General features: G+C 62.9%; 5 protein-coding genes and 1 non-coding gene across 6 annotated transcripts; 2 read left to right on the plus strand and 4 right to left on the minus strand.

Annotated features, from left to right (window-relative positions):
• Positions 1-1,562: 1,562 nt before the first annotated feature.
• On the minus strand, positions 1,563-3,702 carry BXZ73DRAFT_89282 (efflux transporter; the record flags this gene model as incomplete). Its single annotated transcript, XM_048025221.1, has 10 exons — positions 1,563-1,678; positions 1,737-2,108; positions 2,176-2,311; positions 2,374-2,606; positions 2,660-2,763; positions 2,815-2,922; positions 2,971-3,169; positions 3,225-3,339; positions 3,396-3,503; positions 3,559-3,702. 10 exons carry the CDS (start codon positions 3,700-3,702, stop codon positions 1,563-1,565), a joined length of 1,635 nt encoding a protein of 544 aa, XP_047879364.1.
• Positions 3,703-4,239: 537 nt separating this feature from the next.
• Positions 4,240-4,311, minus strand: BXZ73DRAFT_t80. The gene has a single exon. It is a non-coding gene; the product is annotated as a tRNA-Glu (tRNA).
• Positions 4,312-4,770: 459 nt separating this feature from the next.
• BXZ73DRAFT_76540 (uncharacterized protein) lies at positions 4,771-7,193 on the minus strand (the record flags this gene model as incomplete). The annotated part of the gene is made up of 8 exons (XM_048022456.1): positions 4,771-5,656; positions 5,710-5,851; positions 5,901-6,026; positions 6,080-6,219; positions 6,279-6,388; positions 6,444-6,501; positions 6,681-6,786; positions 6,854-7,193. 8 exons carry the CDS (start codon positions 7,191-7,193, stop codon positions 4,771-4,773), a joined length of 1,908 nt encoding a protein of 635 aa, XP_047879365.1.
• Positions 7,194-9,200: 2,007 nt separating this feature from the next.
• BXZ73DRAFT_76541 (general substrate transporter) lies at positions 9,201-11,131 on the minus strand (the record flags this gene model as incomplete). Its single annotated transcript, XM_048022457.1, has 6 exons — positions 9,201-9,245; positions 9,311-9,962; positions 10,015-10,547; positions 10,676-10,948; positions 11,028-11,054; positions 11,120-11,131. The coding sequence occupies 6 exons, from the start codon at positions 11,129-11,131 to the stop codon at positions 9,201-9,203; spliced, it is 1,542 nt and encodes a 513-aa protein (XP_047879366.1).
• Positions 11,132-12,556: 1,425 nt separating this feature from the next.
• BXZ73DRAFT_76542 (uncharacterized protein) lies at positions 12,557-15,730 on the plus strand (the record flags this gene model as incomplete). The annotated part of the gene is made up of 3 exons (XM_048022458.1): positions 12,557-12,635; positions 12,695-14,824; positions 14,934-15,730. The coding sequence occupies 3 exons, from the start codon at positions 12,557-12,559 to the stop codon at positions 15,728-15,730; spliced, it is 3,006 nt and encodes a 1,001-aa protein (XP_047879367.1).
• Positions 15,731-16,148: 418 nt separating this feature from the next.
• On the plus strand, positions 16,149-16,798 carry BXZ73DRAFT_76543 (hsp10-like protein; the record flags this gene model as incomplete). Its single annotated transcript, XM_048022459.1, has 4 exons — positions 16,149-16,151; positions 16,212-16,295; positions 16,459-16,644; positions 16,748-16,798. The coding sequence occupies 4 exons, from the start codon at positions 16,149-16,151 to the stop codon at positions 16,796-16,798; spliced, it is 324 nt and encodes a 107-aa protein (XP_047879368.1).
• Positions 16,799-18,362: the final 1,564 nt, after the last annotated feature.

Genomic DNA, 18,362 nt, shown 5'->3' on the forward strand with positions numbered 1-18,362 from the left:
CGCCGAGCGCGCCACGCCCGCCGCCACCCTAGCGGCCGTCCTCGGCGGGGGGCAAGCTCGTGGTTGTCATCGAGACCGCAAGCCATCCATCTCTCTTCGCGCTCTCCATGTGGTCCCCCCCGCTCCCTCTGCACATCTGCGTTGATGTCCAGAGGTCACCTCCCATCAACATCAGCACGCTCTCCTCTCGCCGTTCGCTGCCTCTCCGCTCCTTCCGCGCGCTCGCCCCCTCACGCCCACCGCCTCACGGCGAGAAAAGCCCAGTGGAGAGAACGCGGCGCCGCGCGACGAGTGTCAGCGGCGCGCGCGCAAGGGTGAACCTTCGAACGTGCTCGCGCGCGGGGGCCGCGTCACACAAGACTTGGCTGAATCCGCGCGTGCCCACGCGGGGAACCGCCTCTGCTGACGGCAGGCACCCGCGGCCTCCAATAGCCTCCAACGCCATCTTCGCGACCCCGAACCCAGTCTGACGTGCCCGCGCTCGAAGCGCGTCGTTGTCGAGCAACACCATTCTTCACTCCTTGTTCTTCCTCGAGTGCTTTACAGGCCTGTGAACTCGGAGCTCCTCGTCCGCGTCGACTCCGCCCGCTTCCGCGCCGGGTTTCCTCGAGCGGAAGCTGGGACTATTAGTTTGGCTCGATCTTTGATCGTGCCTGCTGCGGCCTCCAGCAGGTCGGAGACGTTCCGCCCCGCCGCCCGGCGTCCACCGTCACGGCGTGCATACCCTGAGAATTCCATCCGGATTCCGCGCGCTGCCGTTGTGGCTGGACGACGCTCGCTCTCGCGCGCAGCCCGGCCTTGGCCCTTCATGCGGGACACGCCCGACATGCGCGAATCTCCGGCCGACTTGAAGGCGACCGGATCGTTTGGGACCTCGTCCGTCCTGTGTTGCGCAATGGTCTGTGCCTGATCGGCGTTGGTATCAAGGATTCATGCGGATGCGGCTCGTTCCACAAGTACCGCCTTTGACCTTCATGAAACAAGCGCCGGTCGCCCGTGGTGGAAGAGCGGACCGGAGCGGATGGATGTCCAACTCGCAACGAACCTGGCTCGCCTCGATCCGAACCGCGCGGCTCGTACAGAGCCCTGTGGTCGGGAGAACATGGGGGTCAAAGGACAAGAAGCAAGTCAGAGCAGCGAGGCGAGGCGTGGTGCGAGCGTGCACCCATGCCGAAATCAAGATTACGAACCGCTCCAAGTAATACGGTCGGCGGTGGCGTGATTAAGGTGTAGTAATAGCGTTCTAGCGTTCTAGCGTTCTAGCGTTCTAGCGTTCTAGCGGGTGGTCCGTGTAGGTATGGAAGTAGTGTGTAATATGTATGTACAACAGCCAGATGCAAAACTAACCATGCGGAGGCTACACGACGCCATGACACAAGTATGTCATGTCTAAGCGAAGTGAAAGCCGTGTCATTACCGGTGACAGAACGTACAGCACTCCTCAGTCAGCGCGTACCCACACAGTCGAGTCGGGGGCGCACGAAATTTACCCGCTCCCACACGGTGCGACCGCGGACCAAGATCGCGGGGCTAAGGTGCCCGCGCGCTGACGGAGCGAGAGGTCATGAGGACTCGTGCACAGTGGTTTCGCTCTGCGTCTCCTCGTCCGCATGCTCTTTCGTTTCCGTGTGACCCACCACGCCGACCCCGCGGAGGAACAGGACCGCGAGCAGCGAGCCTACCGCAACAACCGATCAGCGTCCTCTTCCCCGCAACAACCGGAGAACGGGACTCACCCGCAAGCCCGAACGCGACCCCAGTCCAGAACGCACCCTGATAGGCGGCGAGCTGCGCCTCGGCGGGGGTCCCCGCGCCGCTCGCGTCGAGCTCGGCGGTTTTGGTGGCGAGGGTGGTGTTGAAGACGACGGAGGAGATCGCGAGCCCGAACGAGGTCCCGAGCTGGACGACGGTCTGGAAGATCGCGCCGCCGACGGACTGCTCGTGCGGGAGGCACGACTTGGCGACGAAGAGCGTGCCGCTCGCGAACACGAAGTCGGCGCCGACAACGCAGATGATCGCGGCGGGGAAGCCGAACGCCCAGTAGATGGCGTTGGGGTCGATGAGCGCGAAGAGCAGGGACGCGCCTGCCGTCGCCGCCGTGCCGATCACTGTAGTAAGCCCGGGGGACGAGTGAGCGGCGAGAGGGGATGCACACGCGCAGTGGACGGGGCGTACCGACGAGGAAGACGATCGGGACGCGGCCGACGACGAGCGCGATGAAGACGTTGCAGAGCACTCCGGTGACGAACATCGGGATGAGGCGGATCATGGTCAGGATGGGCGAGTACCCCTTGTATTCCTGGTAGTACAGCTGCAAAAATGATGCGTCAGAGACTTGCGCGAGCTTTCGAGCGCGGAAAGCGCGGCACTCGCCTGCATGTAGAACGTAAGAAGGGTGAAACTGGACCACTCGAGGAACGCGATTGTGAACAGCGCGGCGAGCTTGCCGTGCGCGCGCGCCCAGATCGAGAGGGGCATGAGCGGGTGAGGCGTCCACCAGCGGTTGCGCGGGCTCCCTGGCTCTGAATGGATTTTGTCCAAGAAGTACTCCCAGACAATGAAGCATCCTGTCAAGAGAATGCCGAGAACGAGGATTGCAATGATGTCTGCCGCATATGTTAAAAAATGCGATGAAGAGGCTGAGACTGAAGCGGCTTACAAGGGGTGCTCCAGCCGCCGGGCGCGATGGAACCGTCACTGAGCACGAAGATGATGAAGGTAAGGCCGGCGGTGATCAGGAAGGCGCCTATCCAATCCAGACGACTGCAGAGCAAGATGAATGTGTGCAGACAGAAGACGGGAGGTGCGACGTACCGGTCCTCGGAGTGGTATGGCTCATCGGGTTCGATGGAGAACCAGGCACCGACGCAGCAGAGGAAGCTGAGCCCGGTGAGGAACCAGAACGTCGACCTCCAGCTCTGACTGGACGGGATGAGTGAGGAATGGAGAGGAAAGGAGGACGACACATACGCCGTAAGCTGGGTGAGCACACCGCCGATGATGTTGCCGACGGCACCACCGACAGGAGCACCTGCAGCAAAGGTGGCAAAGGCGATGGACCGGAGGTGGGACGGAGGGAAGGTGTGGGCGAGAATACCGAGGGCAGCAGGGATGGCAGCTGCGGGACCGATGCCCTGGAGCGCACGGAGGACGTCGATGGTGATCTCATCTGGGACGAGGAGCGGTTGGGGCGGGAACGGGGAGGAGACCTGGCGCGTACTGACCTTGTGCGAAGCCACAGCCGAGGCCGAAGATGCCCATGCACGCGCAGCCAAGGATGAAAGCCTTCTTGCGCCCGTAGAGGTCGGCGGCGCGTCCGAGGAAGAGGAGCAGACAACCCTTGGCGCGAGCGGGATGAGGGGGGGCGCATTGACGGGGACGGTGGGCGGACTCACCGAGCTGAGCGCGAAGGCAGAGACCATCCATTGCAGCTTGGACTCGACGATGTTGAGGTCCTTGCCAATCGTGGGGAGCGCGATCGACACCACCGTTGTGTTCCCGATCTGGGGGCCGAGGGCGGGTGAGTGGGCGGATGAGAGTGGGAGGGCAGGTGCGCACGGTGAGGATCTGGGCGAGGGTGACGGTGCCAATGAGGACGATGTTCTTGAGCGTCGAGCGCGACGGGTGGGGGTGCTCCAGCGCGGCCTTCTTCTCGTCGATGGCGACGGCGAGGACGGGCGCGGGGGATGGGCTGCGGTCCATGGCCTCTTGGTGCGCACTCCTCGGGGCGAGCGAGACTAGGAGCAAGAGGGGAGCGCGAGGGGGGGCAGGCGAGCATCGCGGCAAAATGCAGGAGGTGGATGATGTACCCGCGTCGGACGAACGATCTGGCGTGCCGCGTTGCTCATGCGCTCATGATCAGTCAGACTTTGGTCAGACGCGGCGGCGCGCGGCTTGCGCGATATGATATGCTCACTTCACCGCACACTCTTTGTTTAGAATGCCGAGCACCTCCTCTGTGCGTCCAAGGGCAGCCCGTGCAAGAGAGCCCGGGATTACTCCACAGGCACCTGCGCCGCCGCCGCTCCTCGTGTGTTTGACCATTGAAACGCCGAACCTCAGACCGCTCTTCTCATCACAACTGTTGACAGAACGACTGAAGAACTTGCGGCGACAGAGCCGCACGGTGGCGACGCGGAACGTACCACCCAAGTGCCTTTCACCAGTAACACAACACCCAGGTGCTATGCCATAGGTTCAGAGCTCGAGACGAGCAAAAAGCACTTCTTGAAAATTTCCTTCCGACACGGGGAATCGAACCCCGGGCTATCGCGTGAGAGGCGATAATGTTAGCCACTACACCATATCGGATATTCAATGGAGTGGCGAATGCGAGCCTTAACCCTTGTCTTCAGCGCACCAACCAGGGCCAAAGCATACTCCTCCCTCACCACCACACAACTCGGGCACCCGTCGGGCCATCAAACTGGCTGGAGGGTTGCCGAAACCAAAGTAGAGCACCCAGCTCGTATTATTACACTACTGGTACGACTCGTGCAAAAGGGCCCCGCACGCGCGTGTGCAGGACATGAAACAAGGCGAGTGGATAGGATCCGAAAGCGAGCTTGCGCCCGCGGGCGGGGCAGGGTGGGTAGGGTGGCGGGCGAGGATGCGTACATGGTATCTGTCTGCGTCTGCAGGCCAGCTGTCCGTGCAGAGGTCGTCAGAGGCGTGTTCGGGCTATGTGTGTATGTATGCGGTGCGTACGCGACACGGGAACAAGAACTGCTAAGATAAGTTAGGTTCGGGAAATGGCGGAGAGACCGCGTCCTAGCGGTGCTCGTGCGACATGTACGACGGCGGCTCCTCCTTCTCGGGCGGGTACAGCGGCTCCTCCGTGGCCGAGCGCGAGTGCGCGGTGTAGAACGTCGCGTCCGTCGGCTGGGCCGCGTGGCGTTCGTACGGGTTCGGCATCTCCTGTCCGTGCGAAGCTGGAGGGGCAGACGCAGCGACCGACCGCTGCTCGTACGGGTTCGGCATCACCCTCGGGTCCGAGAACGGGTTCTGCGTGGCGGCCATGCTCGGCAGCGGCGGCGGCGACGCGGGGGACGCGTACGAGTGCGCGGCGTACGCGCTCTGCTCGTACGGGTTCGTCGGGCTGTGCGCCACCGGGGGTGGCGAGCGCGTCGGCTGTGGCTGCTGAGCATACTCTTGCTGCGGCCTCGGTGAGGGTTCTTGGAGGCCAGGATGGCGAGGCCCGCGACGCTGCCCACCTGCACTAGGGAACGTGTCGGGTGGAGGGGAGCCGTACCCGCGAGCAGGCCCTTGGCGCTGGTATGATACGCCGGCTTGCTGCTGTTGTTGATGCAGGACCCGTGCGCCATCCGAGAAGGGGTCCCCACCAGGTCCGGGCACGACACGGTGGCTCGGGAGCTCTGAAGGAAGGACAGGGTAAGCGTAGCCCGCTCCGGGAGGAAGAGCTGCGTTCGGGTAGCGCTCGCTCATCGGTTGTTGGGGGCGGCGCGGCTGCGGGGCGTGCATGCCCCGACCGGCGGCAGCGTATGGGTGCTGGTTGTACGCCGGGCGCTGGTAGCCGTTGAGGGGGATGTCAACCGTCGACGTCGAGGGGTCAAAAGCGACGGAAGCGGTGGATTCAAGCATGGCGGTGTTGCCGTAAGGCATACCGGGGGCAGCAGCCATGTCGAGCTTCGCTTGACTGGGAAGAGTTATCAGACACTGGGAAACGGCAACTTCTAGGAACGTGCATACCGAGCCTTGCGCCGTTCGTAGATGACTGGGACCTTGACCTTGTTCATCTGGTCGTAGATGTACCACATGGCGCCGATGGTAACGAGGGCAGTGACACCGAGCACGGAGTCCTTGATGATGGTATCTTTGGTGCTCGAATGGCCTACAGGAATGTTGGTATCGGGCGTAAGATCAAACGGAACCGCACATACCATCTTCCGACTGTTCGAGGGCAACACCAAGATAGACAGTGATGAACTGCTTGGGCAAGGAGAGGATGGCGGCGATGGAGAACGTGATCACACCCATACCGCAGGTCGAGAAAACCGCGGTGGTGACTGCGGCGCATGTGAGACGAGAAGGGGCTGGACAATCAGGACCAGGTACGCACAGTGACCAGGAATAGCGCTCAGACGCGCAATCAGTGCGATCTTGAAGCCTCCTTCGCGAACGACACGAGCGAGACAAGCATAGCTAAGCTTGTCCCGCTCAAGCTTCTCTCCACGTGCCGCACAGCAGTACTTGAACGCGCTGCAGAATGCAGGGATTGGGCTCAGAGAGCGTTGGAAAGAAGTTAACGGTTGACTCACTAGAAGTTGCCCAACTCTCCAAGGAAGGTTCCAGCGGCGACAATAGCGAATCCAACACCAAGCCCCCACACGAGACCACACAGAATAGCAACGATCTCATGTCCAAACAACTGGAAACTCGGCCGTGAACAAGAAGGCGGGCAAAGAGAGAAAACGGAGACATACAGGCGGGAAGGAGATGACGAAGAGCACAGCGATGGGGATGGTCCAACCGAACGGGAGGCTGTGGGCGGAGTCTGTCAGTGAGTCGTCCCGACGGACACAAGCTTCCAACCGAGTTGCGCGAAGCGGCTGTGCGGCGGCTTGGCCTTGTGGCGGCGGCTATGCGGGCGCAGTGAACCGTGCGCAAGCGTACTCCACCGCGCGACCGCGCATACAGCCAGACGAAGATCTGAAACTCACTCGTGCATCCAGTCCGCTGCGGGTCGAAGCCGGTTGACGATCGTCTTGTGGTAGACAGTGAAGAGGATGGCGCCAACGAGACAGACGATGAAGATGATGTAGTACCCTGCGCGCGCAAGTGCGACGGCGTGAGCTCCCCGCGCCCGCTCGGAATGAACGACCAAAGTACGCACAAGCCCACTCCTTCCTGAACCAGTACCGCAGTTTGGACATCGCCTGCCAGTCGAAGATGCCGGACTTCTTGAGCTCCTTCGCCTCGCTTGGGGTTGGGCTTGGAGTGCGGGTCACTGCGCGGACCTCGACGGCGGGGCCGCGGGGGCCCATGGCGCCGGGTGCGTGCCACTTGGCCTTGTCGTGGTCCGCGCTGTCTTCGGAGTCTAGGGACGTCGCGCTGCGGTCGTATCGGTTGGGAGGCGGGTAGGCATTGGTTTGAGGGAGAGAGTTCTGGCGGACGTTCGAGTAGGGGATGTTGGAGGAGGGAGATTGGGGAGCGTACGCCGGGTACGGAGCCATTCCGACGGCGCGGTGTGGGTAGTGTGTGTTGGGCGGAGTGTACCGAGCGAGAGCTGAGGCTGGTTTGAGTGTAGGGAGATTGGAGGAAGTCGGCTCTGCGCGGGGTGTCGTGAGGTGAGAGGTGTCGCGAAAGGGACTAGCCCGGCAGAGAAAAAAGGAATCGTGAAAGGCAGGGCGACCGCGGGGAGATCGTGAGCGAGGCGGAAGGAGGGACAGTGGGGAGACAGCCTGGGCGGGAAGAAAGGAGCGACTGGCGATGTGGTTGCGACGGTGCCCAGCTCTGCTCTTGGCACCCGCACGCCAGCCTTCCCACGGCCAGCCCGCTCTCCGCCTCCGATAACTCCGCCGGCATCCGCCCGCAGCGCACGCGATGGAATGCGCCTACAGCGCGACTACGAACACGGACGGTCGCGAGGACGGCGACGACTGCCCTTGCTACGTCAAAGTCACTGTGCTGTCCCCTCCGCACACTCGAGCGATCGCCACGGGCATGATCGAGCTCTAATTTGGGACGAAGAGGGTATGAGTGGCGGACCCGTCGTGGCGACTGGGATCAACGTACGTGAACGACACCATGTGGAGAGTACGTGGTCGTGCAGCGACGGTCACCAGCTGCTCGCTGCGCTGTGCACCTCCGACGGCGACCCTCGAGCCTCAGGGCGGCGTGATTTGGGCCGACCGAGGCTCTACGGAATCGCGGTTTGCGCTTAGGTGTGATCGCACGTTTTCAGAAGATCGCCACTGTCCGCACATGGGGCGGGAGGAGTTGTCCCTTGATCGTCTCGTCCGCCGAGCTGAACGCGGCGTTGCATATGTATAAGAACTTCCAAGTCGGCGGACGACATTGTGTCGCGAAGACCTAGTATGTAGCCTTCCCGTCCACTCGTCGACGCTCTCCCGGTGATGCGCATGCTGTGCGACACGCCAGCACCAGGATCCATCTCCGCACACCCGCGCGACGCAAGCAATCCATGTGGCCAGGCAGACGTCGACGTCACCGCGTTGCTGCTCACGGACGCGGCTTGACCTACAAATGTCCTAACCGACTGCCAAGCCCACCTCCAGTTCGAATACACAAGCCTCCGCCCTCATCGACATCCCTCCGTATTCCGTTGTATTCCGTAGACATTTCTGGACATTCCGTAGCCTTGCGTCTCCCGACTCTCCGCCCCGTTCCTGCGGCTTCTGTCTCAGTTAAGTATACCATATCTCCTAGTAGTCTCCTCAGTTGAGCTTGCTACCAACCACCTCCGTCTGCCTCGCTACAACATCCCGGGACCACGAGGTCGCTACACCCAGGCCTCTGCTTACGCTCACTCCTCTGTTCGTTCAGACAGTTCTCCGATGCCCGCGCGGACTCCCTCGTTGCTACGACTCGTAATTTCTCATGTACTAGTATTCTCCCCATCCGTGAGCGCGCTACCCACCTTCTGCCATCTGTCCATCTACCGCCGCCCTCAGCATATCAGAACTTCGCCGTCCGCATTGAGCATCTACCGTCGATCCCGTCATGACCTCCCCCCACTCTCCACATCGCCGCACTCAACGTCTTCACGTCAGCATCTTCCTTCCGTCCTCCGCCCCGCGTTCCGCGCACTCTCTCAGCCTGCAGCGGTCAGGCCGTCTTCCCGTGGTGCACGCTCGACGGACATACATGGTCCCTCGCACCTGTCGCGCCCCATCGACATCACCGGTCCATCGACGGCATGGCCGCTCAGTGCTTCAGTGATCGCACTGCGTCAGCCGTGTCGTCCGATGCATGACGTCAACCCAAACGCGCAGGCTCGTCGACGCCCGTCTCGCAGTCCTGGACGCAAAGTATTACACCCATAGGATAGCAACGGTGGAAAAGAAAGGTCATGGATACAGTAATAATACATTGGCAGGCGCCGAAGTCGTGTACGAATCGTAAGAGCATGCTCGCCAGGGAGCGCGAGGGGATGTGCATCTGAGGTCGGAGGCAGTGATGGAGCGAGCGAGCGGAGGTGAGGAGAGCGAGGGAGGCGATCAGGCCTCGAGCTTCTCCTTACTGTCGACCTCGTGCACGTCGTGCTACGAAACGAGGCCGCATCAGCACCGTAACGCGGAAAGGAAATAGAAAAGGAAACAAAACGCACCTTGACGTCCTCGAGCGTCCTCTTCCCGACGTCGCGCTTGACCTTCCACGCAGTAAACATGTGCCCCTGCGCGAACACACCCTCGATCTCCTCCAACGTCCGTCCGGCCGTCTCGGGGTACATGAAGAAGATGTGGATGAAGGCGGCGAAGTTGAAGGTGCCGAAGATGAAGTACGTCTTCCACGCGATGCTCGACAGCCCGGGCGGGACCGCCCAGGCGAGCGCGAAGTTGAAGATCCAGTTCGCGGCGGTCGAGAACGAGACCGCCTTGGCGCGCACGCGCATCGGGAAGATCTCGGCCGGGTACGTCCACGAGACGGGGCCCATGGTGATCGCGAAGGAGCAGACGAAGAGGTAGGAGAAGACGATGACGGCCTTGGTGATGCCCTCGTGCCCGCTGATGACCCAGACCCGAGAGCCGTCGACCTCGCCCCAGGCACCGAAGCCGCCCTGGAGGCCGCCGACGAGGAAGAGCCAGAAGCCCATGAGGAGGGTGCCGGCGAGGAGCATCGGGCGGCGGCCCCAGCGGTCGATGTAGATGATGGCGGGCACGGTGAGCGCGACGTTGAGGACATACTGGACGGAGTCCGCGATGAGGTTGCCGCGCGTGCCGGTGAGACCGGCGCCCTGGAAGACGTAGATGATGTAGTACCTGCGGACACGGTTCAGCATTGGGACAGTAAGAGCGCAGAGAAGGGACGTACATCATGATGTTCATGCCAGAAAGCTGCGACCACATCTGGAGTGAGGCACCGAGCATGACACGGCGCGCGATGCCGGGCTTGAAGAGGTCGAGGTAGGACTTGGCGCCCTCCTTCTTCTCGAACTCGACCTGGTCCTTGATCTCAGTGATCTCAAGCTGGACGAGCTCATTGTTGGGGTCGCCCTTGCCATGGAGGTCGGCGAGGATCTCGAGGGCCTCCTGCTCGCGACCGTTGTCGACAAGCCAACGGGGGGACTCGGGGAAGAGGAGCATGCCGACAGAGAGGATGATGGCGGGGATCATCTGGAGGGCCCAGGGGATACGGAAGGACGCGACGCCATCGATGTACGAGCAGCCGAACTGGACGAAGTACTGGAGGAGGATGCCCCAGGTGATGGACCATTGCTGGAGGGAGACCATGCGACCACGGATTCGGGGCTCCGTGATCTCAGACTGGTAGAGCGGAACGATGGCGGAGGCAATGCCGACGGAGATACCAGATATGATACGACCGACGACGAGCATCCCGCGGTTCTGCACAGACGAGAGTCAGCACGTGGAGGTGAAGGGGATGACATCGGTTGGGGGAGCGATCCAGGGCTGCGGATAGGCGCGGAGGACGAGCATGCGGGGGTGGGATGGGTATGGACGGCAACACTCACGACGGCAGCGGCCTGGAGGATGGAGCCAAGGACCCAGATCCAGCCGGAGATGATGATGGTCCACTTGCGGCCGATGAGGTCGGCGAGCTTGGAGACAGCGATGGCGCCGACGAAGGAGCCGGCTGGCATGGCGGCCACGATGGCACCCTGGGCGTTGGGACCGGGGTTACCGAACGTTTTCTTGTAGGACGGGTTCGAGAGCACTCCGGACATGGACGAGATGTCCAGACCGAAGAGGCCTCCGCCGATACATGCGAACGAGCCGACGATGTACTGGAGATGCAGGCGAGGAGAGGCCAAGGTCAGGAACGGGGACGATGGTGGCAGAGCGATCAAGGATCGGGGCACGCACCGGGTTAGACGCGATTGAAGCGCTGTACTGTCAACACAAGCTCAGCGTCAGCGTTGGGCGTAGATGGGGAGGAGAGGACAGAGGGGACGCACGCCTTTGCCCATATTGACGGCGCAAGGGGAGACGCAGGTGGATGGGAAGCACGAATGTCGGACCTCAACCGGCTTGCGAGGATTCTCCTCCGGAGACTTTATACGCCCCCCACCCGCGCGTCCCACCGGGCGGACGGACGAGGGAAAGGGCGGCTGGTCGTGGTCGGGTGACCCAGGGACAGCGATGAACAAGTTCAGAGGGCTGGATGTGGCCCAGTCGATGGTCATGCATACAGTCCATCACCACACCTCTCGTCATGCGCCCACCCCGCACGAGGTCGTCCGCGGACCGTAACTCAAATCCTTACGTAGCCGACCACGGGCGCCGGCTGCGGGCTTACCAGGGCTTGCCGTTTCATCAGGCGGCTGCACAACTGACTGCATACGTACCTGACGACTGTTCGCCGACCGCATCGTCCGAGGCAGCGCTTCAGTCCACCACCAGTGACATCGCTATGTACCGCCACTCGCGATCCACCTGCGTCATCGTCCATCTCAGCGTCGACTCCCAGGCACGACGATCTATTCAACACTCACCTTGTCGGCAGGCGGACAGAGGCAGACGGAGGCCGTGGTAAGACTAACGTCTTCGCATCATATCGGTGCGGCTTGGCTTATCGTCGCGTGCGCGCGTGGTGATCCTCGAAGAAATCTGTTTCCGACCGCTGCGCGTTCTGCACGAGCCACCACTCGCCGGGAAAACGGGCCCATGTCCCGGATATCCGCTTTGTATCTGGGGTACTTGGGTCAATCTGCCGTGTTCGAGTACGAGCGTGAATACGAGTACCACGCACATGTACACGGCAGGCCTGGGCTGGAGCAAAGACAACAAAATGGACACTTGCATATACTGGCTTCATTATGTATGATTCGGGCCCGATGGCCGACATGCACGAAACACGCACGGGCCGCATGTCCATCTAAGCGGCAACCTCTCCTCACAAGCGTGCACAAGGCTGCTACTCACCGTCTTCCAGCCGAGGGGGTCACGATCGCCAGCGTCGAGGAACGGTAGGGTGCGAGGAAGACGGGTGTGACAGATCGTCGCCAGCCGCGGCGATGGCGCGGCCACTCGGACGGCAACTACTGTAAACGGAGCAAAGAGGGACTTGCGTGTGTTAAGGGCCGTGGTAGTTGGAAGAAAAAGACACAAAGGATACGCAGAGCGTTGTCTTCAAACGAGACAAAAGAGCAGAAGGCGCAGGACAAGGCGGAGGCGGAGGCGCCTGGACCATGCCAGCCACCTGTCAAAACAGACTCAAACAAGGGATCAGTCAGATCACAGGGCCCGCGCCGCGCAGACGACCTCAACATCGACCGCTCCGACGACGACGACCCTCCCGACGACCGCCTCCGACCGCCCCGCCACACCTGCGCACGCATCCTAATCTTCCTCAGTGCGCTTACCGCGCCTCTCTTCCTTCCTCTCCCACCACCATGCGGGAATCCAACTTCGCATTCCCGGCCCAGAACAGGGCTTGCGTCTGCATCTCCTCCCAGCTCTATGACCGACGAGGTGCGTCCCTTTCGCTCAGTTTCCCAACCCAGCCATCCAACGCTCCCCGTCTCTCCCAGCCTTGGACACCAACTCGTCCTTGCCGCTCTTCAACTCCCTCACCCACCTCGTCTATCTCACATCCACTTCGCCCCGCATACGCGAGATCATGACCGCGGATGGCGGTCTCGAACGCCTCGTCCGTATCCTCCGCGACTTCTGCCTCTCTCCTCCACCTCCCGAAAACCCATCCATCTTCTACGGTCTCGCTCCACCCGGCTCTCACCCCCCAAAGCCGGCCCCGATCCTCCTCCCCAAGACGTACGACAAGCACGCCGGTTACCGCTTCTCCCTCGCCTTCCAGTGCATCGCCAACATCGGCGTCCGCGGTTCGGAACCCATCCGCTCCCGCGTCGTCGAGGCCGGCACCCTCGAGGTCGTCGGCTGCATTCTCGAGGCCTGGCTCGCCAGCAAAGGGTTCGCCGTCGGCCCCGCTGTCGCCGCGAATGGCATGCCTCGCGAGACGCGCGAACAACGGCTCGCCCGGCGGCAGGCGCAATCGGAGATCCGGGCAAGGGAACAGAGGGAGCAGCGCGAGCAGCACACCATCGCGGCGATCCAGCGAGCGCTCGAGCGCCAGGTGTCGGAGCAGCCCGAGGCGAGAGCGGTCGAACCCTCGGGGAGGAGTGGCGACACATCGCATGAGGTGCGTACCGAGACTCGCGGCGGAGTGCGTGTGTGCCTGACCGCAGGACAGGAGCCGATGCAGACGGAGGCTACCCAGCCGCCCGCGGGCTCGTCGCGCGTGCAGGCGCAGGAGGAAGACACCTCGGCGGAGACGTCCACGAACGCGACCCCGAACCGCTCGAACACCCCCACGGGCTCTGTCGTGGTCCCAGGCCGGGATCGCAGCGGGACCATTCTCGCACAGCCCGTGTGGGATCAGCCTGCGAACACTGCCCGAAGGGCCCATCGTGCTCGACCTGTCCAGGACAACTCGGCCGGGCCTTCGACTTCGACGTCGGCGGCGAACTCTCGCCCGGAGACGGAGACGGAGGATGATGGAGATGGAGACGGCGACGTGGATATGGACACAAGCCGTGACGACAACAACCCTTCGCCCTCTCCTGAGCGGCAACAGAACGACGGAGGCACGATCCGGACCGCGCATTCCCGCCGCGCGGTGGGCATCGTCTCCGACGCCGCTGCACCCACCACCGTCGGGCAACCTGGGATCGACATCCCATCGGACGCGCACATCATCATCAACGACGAGGGTGGTGTGCCCGGTGTCGGCGTCGAAGACGGCCTAGTCTCGCTAGAAACTAACGACGATTTCGCGATGGGCGCGCCTCCCGGAGCTCCTGGTGCGCTCGACGGCCCTCCTGCACCCCGCACGGTCGCTGACGGACATCCAGGCGCGGGCGAACGCACACCGCGCGCGGGCACGACGAATCTGCCAATGACAGCCCCCCGCGCCCCCGCCGGAGCCTTCCTTACCCCTAATCTCGCCCTCGCCGAGCCCGCTCATGCGGACGCAACTACGCCCGGGAGACAGAACACCATCCGCGCCGGCGCTGCGGGAACGGGAGCCGGATTGCCAGCGGCTCACCACCATCACCACCATCGGGAAGTAGACACGGGGCCGTACCGGGATGAGGACGTCGTTCTTGGGCTTCAGCTCCTCGCGTATCTCAGCAAGTACCCGCACTGCCGACAGGCGTTTTACAAGCCGCGGCAAAGCTTCCACCCGGCGACGACGCAGGTTGCCAATGGGCAAGCGGCAGCGGCAGCGTCGGCGTCGTCATCGACTTCCGCCAGCGCGAGCTCGTCTGCGTCCGTGTCGGCTTCCGCTTCGACTTCGAGGCTCGCAGGCGGGTCTGGATCCTCAAGCAGCATCTCCGCCTTCGGACGGGAGAGCAACCCGCTGATCAAGGCGTTCCAGAACGCGACGGGCCGCGGAAAGGAGAAGGAGCGGGCGCCGAGCGCGAACGGGGTGGCGACTGTGGGGACGGACAACTCGGTGCCGCGGCTGACGAACCTGTTCGCGCTCGTGGAGAGGTTCACGTACCGGCACAGCTCGTCCGAGCTCGAGTCGGCGCACCCGCCGCCGAGCCTGCCGCCGGAGATCCAGTACTGGGCGGGGGTGATCATGCGGAACGCGTGTCGGAAGGACGACAGCAGGGGTGGGATCCGGCAGTGCGCAAACAGTGAGGAGTTTTGTTCTTATCGCCTTGGGTCCCTTTCTTCGCGGCGTTTTGCGCACCCCTCCTCTGATATGATGTGTTTGAGGCGTTGCTGACGAATGATTTCTCGCAGTGCTCTGCGGCAAATGGGAGCGCTTCCCCCGCGAGTTCGCCAAGTGCCGACGGTGCAGGAAGGCGAAGTACTGTGGCAAGGAGTGCCAAAGCACGGCGTGGTCGGAAGGTCATCGCTTCTGGTGCTCGGCGAAGGACCCGGACGAGGAGGGTGAGCACGCGCAGGCACACGGACACGGACACCACCACCACGCACCCGCGGCACCTCCATCGGGCGCGGCGAACCCTGGGCGAGCGGAGCGGCGGGAGGCTCGAGAGCGCGAGCGGCAGGCACGCGCGATGGCGGCCGAGCAGCGGCTCCAGCGCGACGTCGCCTCGCGCGTGACGGTCGGGAACACGGCGCCAGGTGCGGGGCGGACCACGGGCGGCACAGGCCCTTCCGCGAGCTCGACAACGGCGACGAGCACGACGACTCGACCGACGGCGCCTGTCGCGGGCTCGAGCACTGGCACCGGGACAACGGCGCCGACGGCGGTCCCTGGACCCTCTGGGGCGCGGAGTCGGTTGTGGTCGTACCGGCCGCAAGGACCAGTGCCATGGGCAACGGACGCGGTACCGTCTACGGCGACGGGGATGACGGACCCTCGGACGACGGACGCGCGAGTCGCTGCGTTCCGGCAGTACCTCGCTGTGACGGCCGCGGGACCGACGGTGGACAGCGACGGGCCGCGGCGGATGCTCGCGCGGCAGCTCACGGTTGGGCCAGGGCCGGAGGGGGAGACGGCGATGCTGCGGGCAGCAGGAGCAGAGGGCGGAGATGCGGGCGGGGACATGGACGTGGATATGGCGATTGATTGAAGGACGCTCGCGTCCGTGCACGCTCGTTCTTGCCTTGTCTCCCTTTTGGTTTCGTTCTAGGACTCGGTTCCGCACACCCTCGTTCTCCGCACATCCATCCACCCCGTCGTTGGCCGTAGTCGTACGCACACATCCTCCGTCCTGCTCGATCGTCTACTGCCGTCCTTGCACTGTAGTCTATAACATGCCCCCGCACACGCTATATCCCGAATACCAATAATTTGTGCCCCCAGCTCGAGGCCCGCCTTGTTCGAGACGGTTCTTGCCGTTGTTTGCCAGACCAAACAAAGCGGGAGAGAAAAAGGCGGAGGACAGTCATCGGGCGCCTAGCCACTCTGACACGCTCACCCTCTCGCCTCTCCCGCCTTTCGCCCCAGCCCTCCTCTCTGCGTCCTTCTTGCCTTCCTCTTCCTCACAAATGGTGCGTGCCCGTCTCGATGCGTATGAAAGAGGGCCGGAGCTGACGTGGACGCGGGCGCAGGCTGCCCAGGCGACATTCAAGTCTATCAAGTCCGTCATCCCCCTCTTCGACCGCGTCCTCGTCCAGCGGTTCAAGGTCGACCAGGTTCGTCTCTTCTCTTCTTCCGTGACCCGTCGTCGTCGATCCCCGCCCGTCCCGCGTTGTTCTGCGCGCATATACGCACGCCACGCGCTCACGACGTCGCCACGTCCCCCCCGCTTCCCCTCCCTCCTCCCATACACGAACGCTGATCCCGCTCGTCCCGCAGAAGACCGCGTCTGGGATCTTCCTCCCGTCGTCCGCGACGACCAGCCCGCTCCCGGAGGCGACCGTCATCGCCGTCGGCCCTGGGGCGACGGGCAAGGACGGCAAGACGCTCCCGATGAGCGTCGCCGCGGGCGACCGCGTCCTGCTCCCCGGTTGGGGCGGGTCACCGATTAAGGTTGGCGAGGAGGTGCGTCTTTTCGTTGTCTTGTTGCCCGTCTGCTCCGTCGGGTCGGGCCGGCGCTGGGCGTGGGCGAGAAGAATGCAAGGCTGACGCAGACGTTGGGTTGCAGGAGTACCACCTCTTCCGGGACTCGGAGATCCTCGCAAAGATCCAGGAGTGAGCGGGCGCTCTCGCCCGTAGTTTCATTTTCCGTCGGTCGTGTCGCGTTTGCTCTCCGCCGTGCTGGAGGGGTCTTGGGAAGGTCATCGGGGAAGAGGGAGAGTGGGAGGATGGAGCGGTGGGCGAAGGCCGCATTACAAAAGTTCGCTATCGTATGCATTGTATCCCCCACGCTAATCGTGCATGTGCTACTGTCCACCCGTCGCATTAATCGTCCATCCCTGCTCAGAGTCCTTCGTCCCGTGTGATCGTGACTTCGCCGGCGTCCTTGCGTTCAAAGTATGATCACTGTGCGGACAGCTACCTGATGTCTCGTCGCCGAGACATCTCCACGAGAGCCTCAAGGCCGCTGGGTGTTATCGACCTACGCAATTTCCTGCTGCATTTTGTACGTCAAGCTCAAGAGCTCAACGGCCGGCGTACACTCCATATGGTTGGCTTGTGTACGCTCTCTTCAGGCCTGAGGTAAACGGGAGGATGTGCTCGTGCTCAGTGCACCACACAGTGGCTAGTTTCGGCCACGAATTGTTCATCGGTGAAGCAAAGCGTGTGTTCATAGAGCCAGCGTTCGGTTCGGCGTACGTACTGTAGTGCGAGGATGCCGTGGCACAGAGAAGGATGCAAGTACCCTACGGACCAGCATGGTCGCGTCTCCCCAACCAGAGATGTCCACCAGTGCGGGCCAGCACTCCTCCTCCCCTGGATCTCGTCCCAGCACGCTTGCAGCCTCCGCACACAGGTCCCCATCTCCTCCTGCGCCCGCGCCCGGCAGACCGCCCAACTCCGCATTCGAGCAGGTGCGGCCCAGGTCCGTCGGGCTCCTTCAGCATCTCGCGGCGGCCGGTGCGCTCCAAGGGATCAGGCTCACACGGAGCCGACGCGGTTCGAGCGAGACGGCGTGCGCGCCGTGCTTGGTCCAGATGCTCGTGAACACCGTCACGAGCCGGGACATGGCGGCGGCGGCGGCGGCGGCGAGGTCGTCGAGCTGCGGAGACGTCCGGGATCGGCCATGTCGTCGCGGGCATGAAGCAGCTGGGGACTCGGGAGAGGTCAGTCAGCGTGTACCAAACCTGATGAGCGGCGGCGGGCTTATCGAGGACCGTCGCAGAACACGCGGAGGAACTCGAGAATCTCGAATGGCTGGTCCTCGGACGCGTAGACCGCAGGGATGCATCTGTGGCACCGGGGGTAGAGGGCTGAGAGACGTCCCACCTGTGCGCGAGGATGGAGCGGGCCTGGTGGACGCAGAACCGGTGCGGCCGTCGGCAACGAGGTCAACGTTCCCGTCGTCGAACCAGACGCGAGCTCGGAGATTGTTAAGGTCTGGTGAAAATCACGATCGGCGCACCGGACGTCCGAGATGAGCTGTGGTGATAGTAGTGATGTTAGCATAGGGTAGAGAAGAGTGATGCAAGACCTACCTTGAAGGCACGACAGCGAGGGAAGCAATGGTCGAGTGGCTCAGCTCGATAAAAATTTCGGTCCTTCTCGGAAAGGACCTAATCACGGGATGGTGGACATGTTGATAAAATCACTGCGCATCCAAGCTACAGTTCGGTCTTCAG

Source organism: Epithele typhae (genome assembly GCF_022376455.1).
Source record: "Epithele typhae strain CBS 203.58 chromosome Unknown BXZ73scaffold_15, whole genome shotgun sequence".
Lineage (NCBI taxonomy): Eukaryota > Fungi > Basidiomycota > Agaricomycetes > Polyporales > Epitheliaceae > Epithele > Epithele typhae.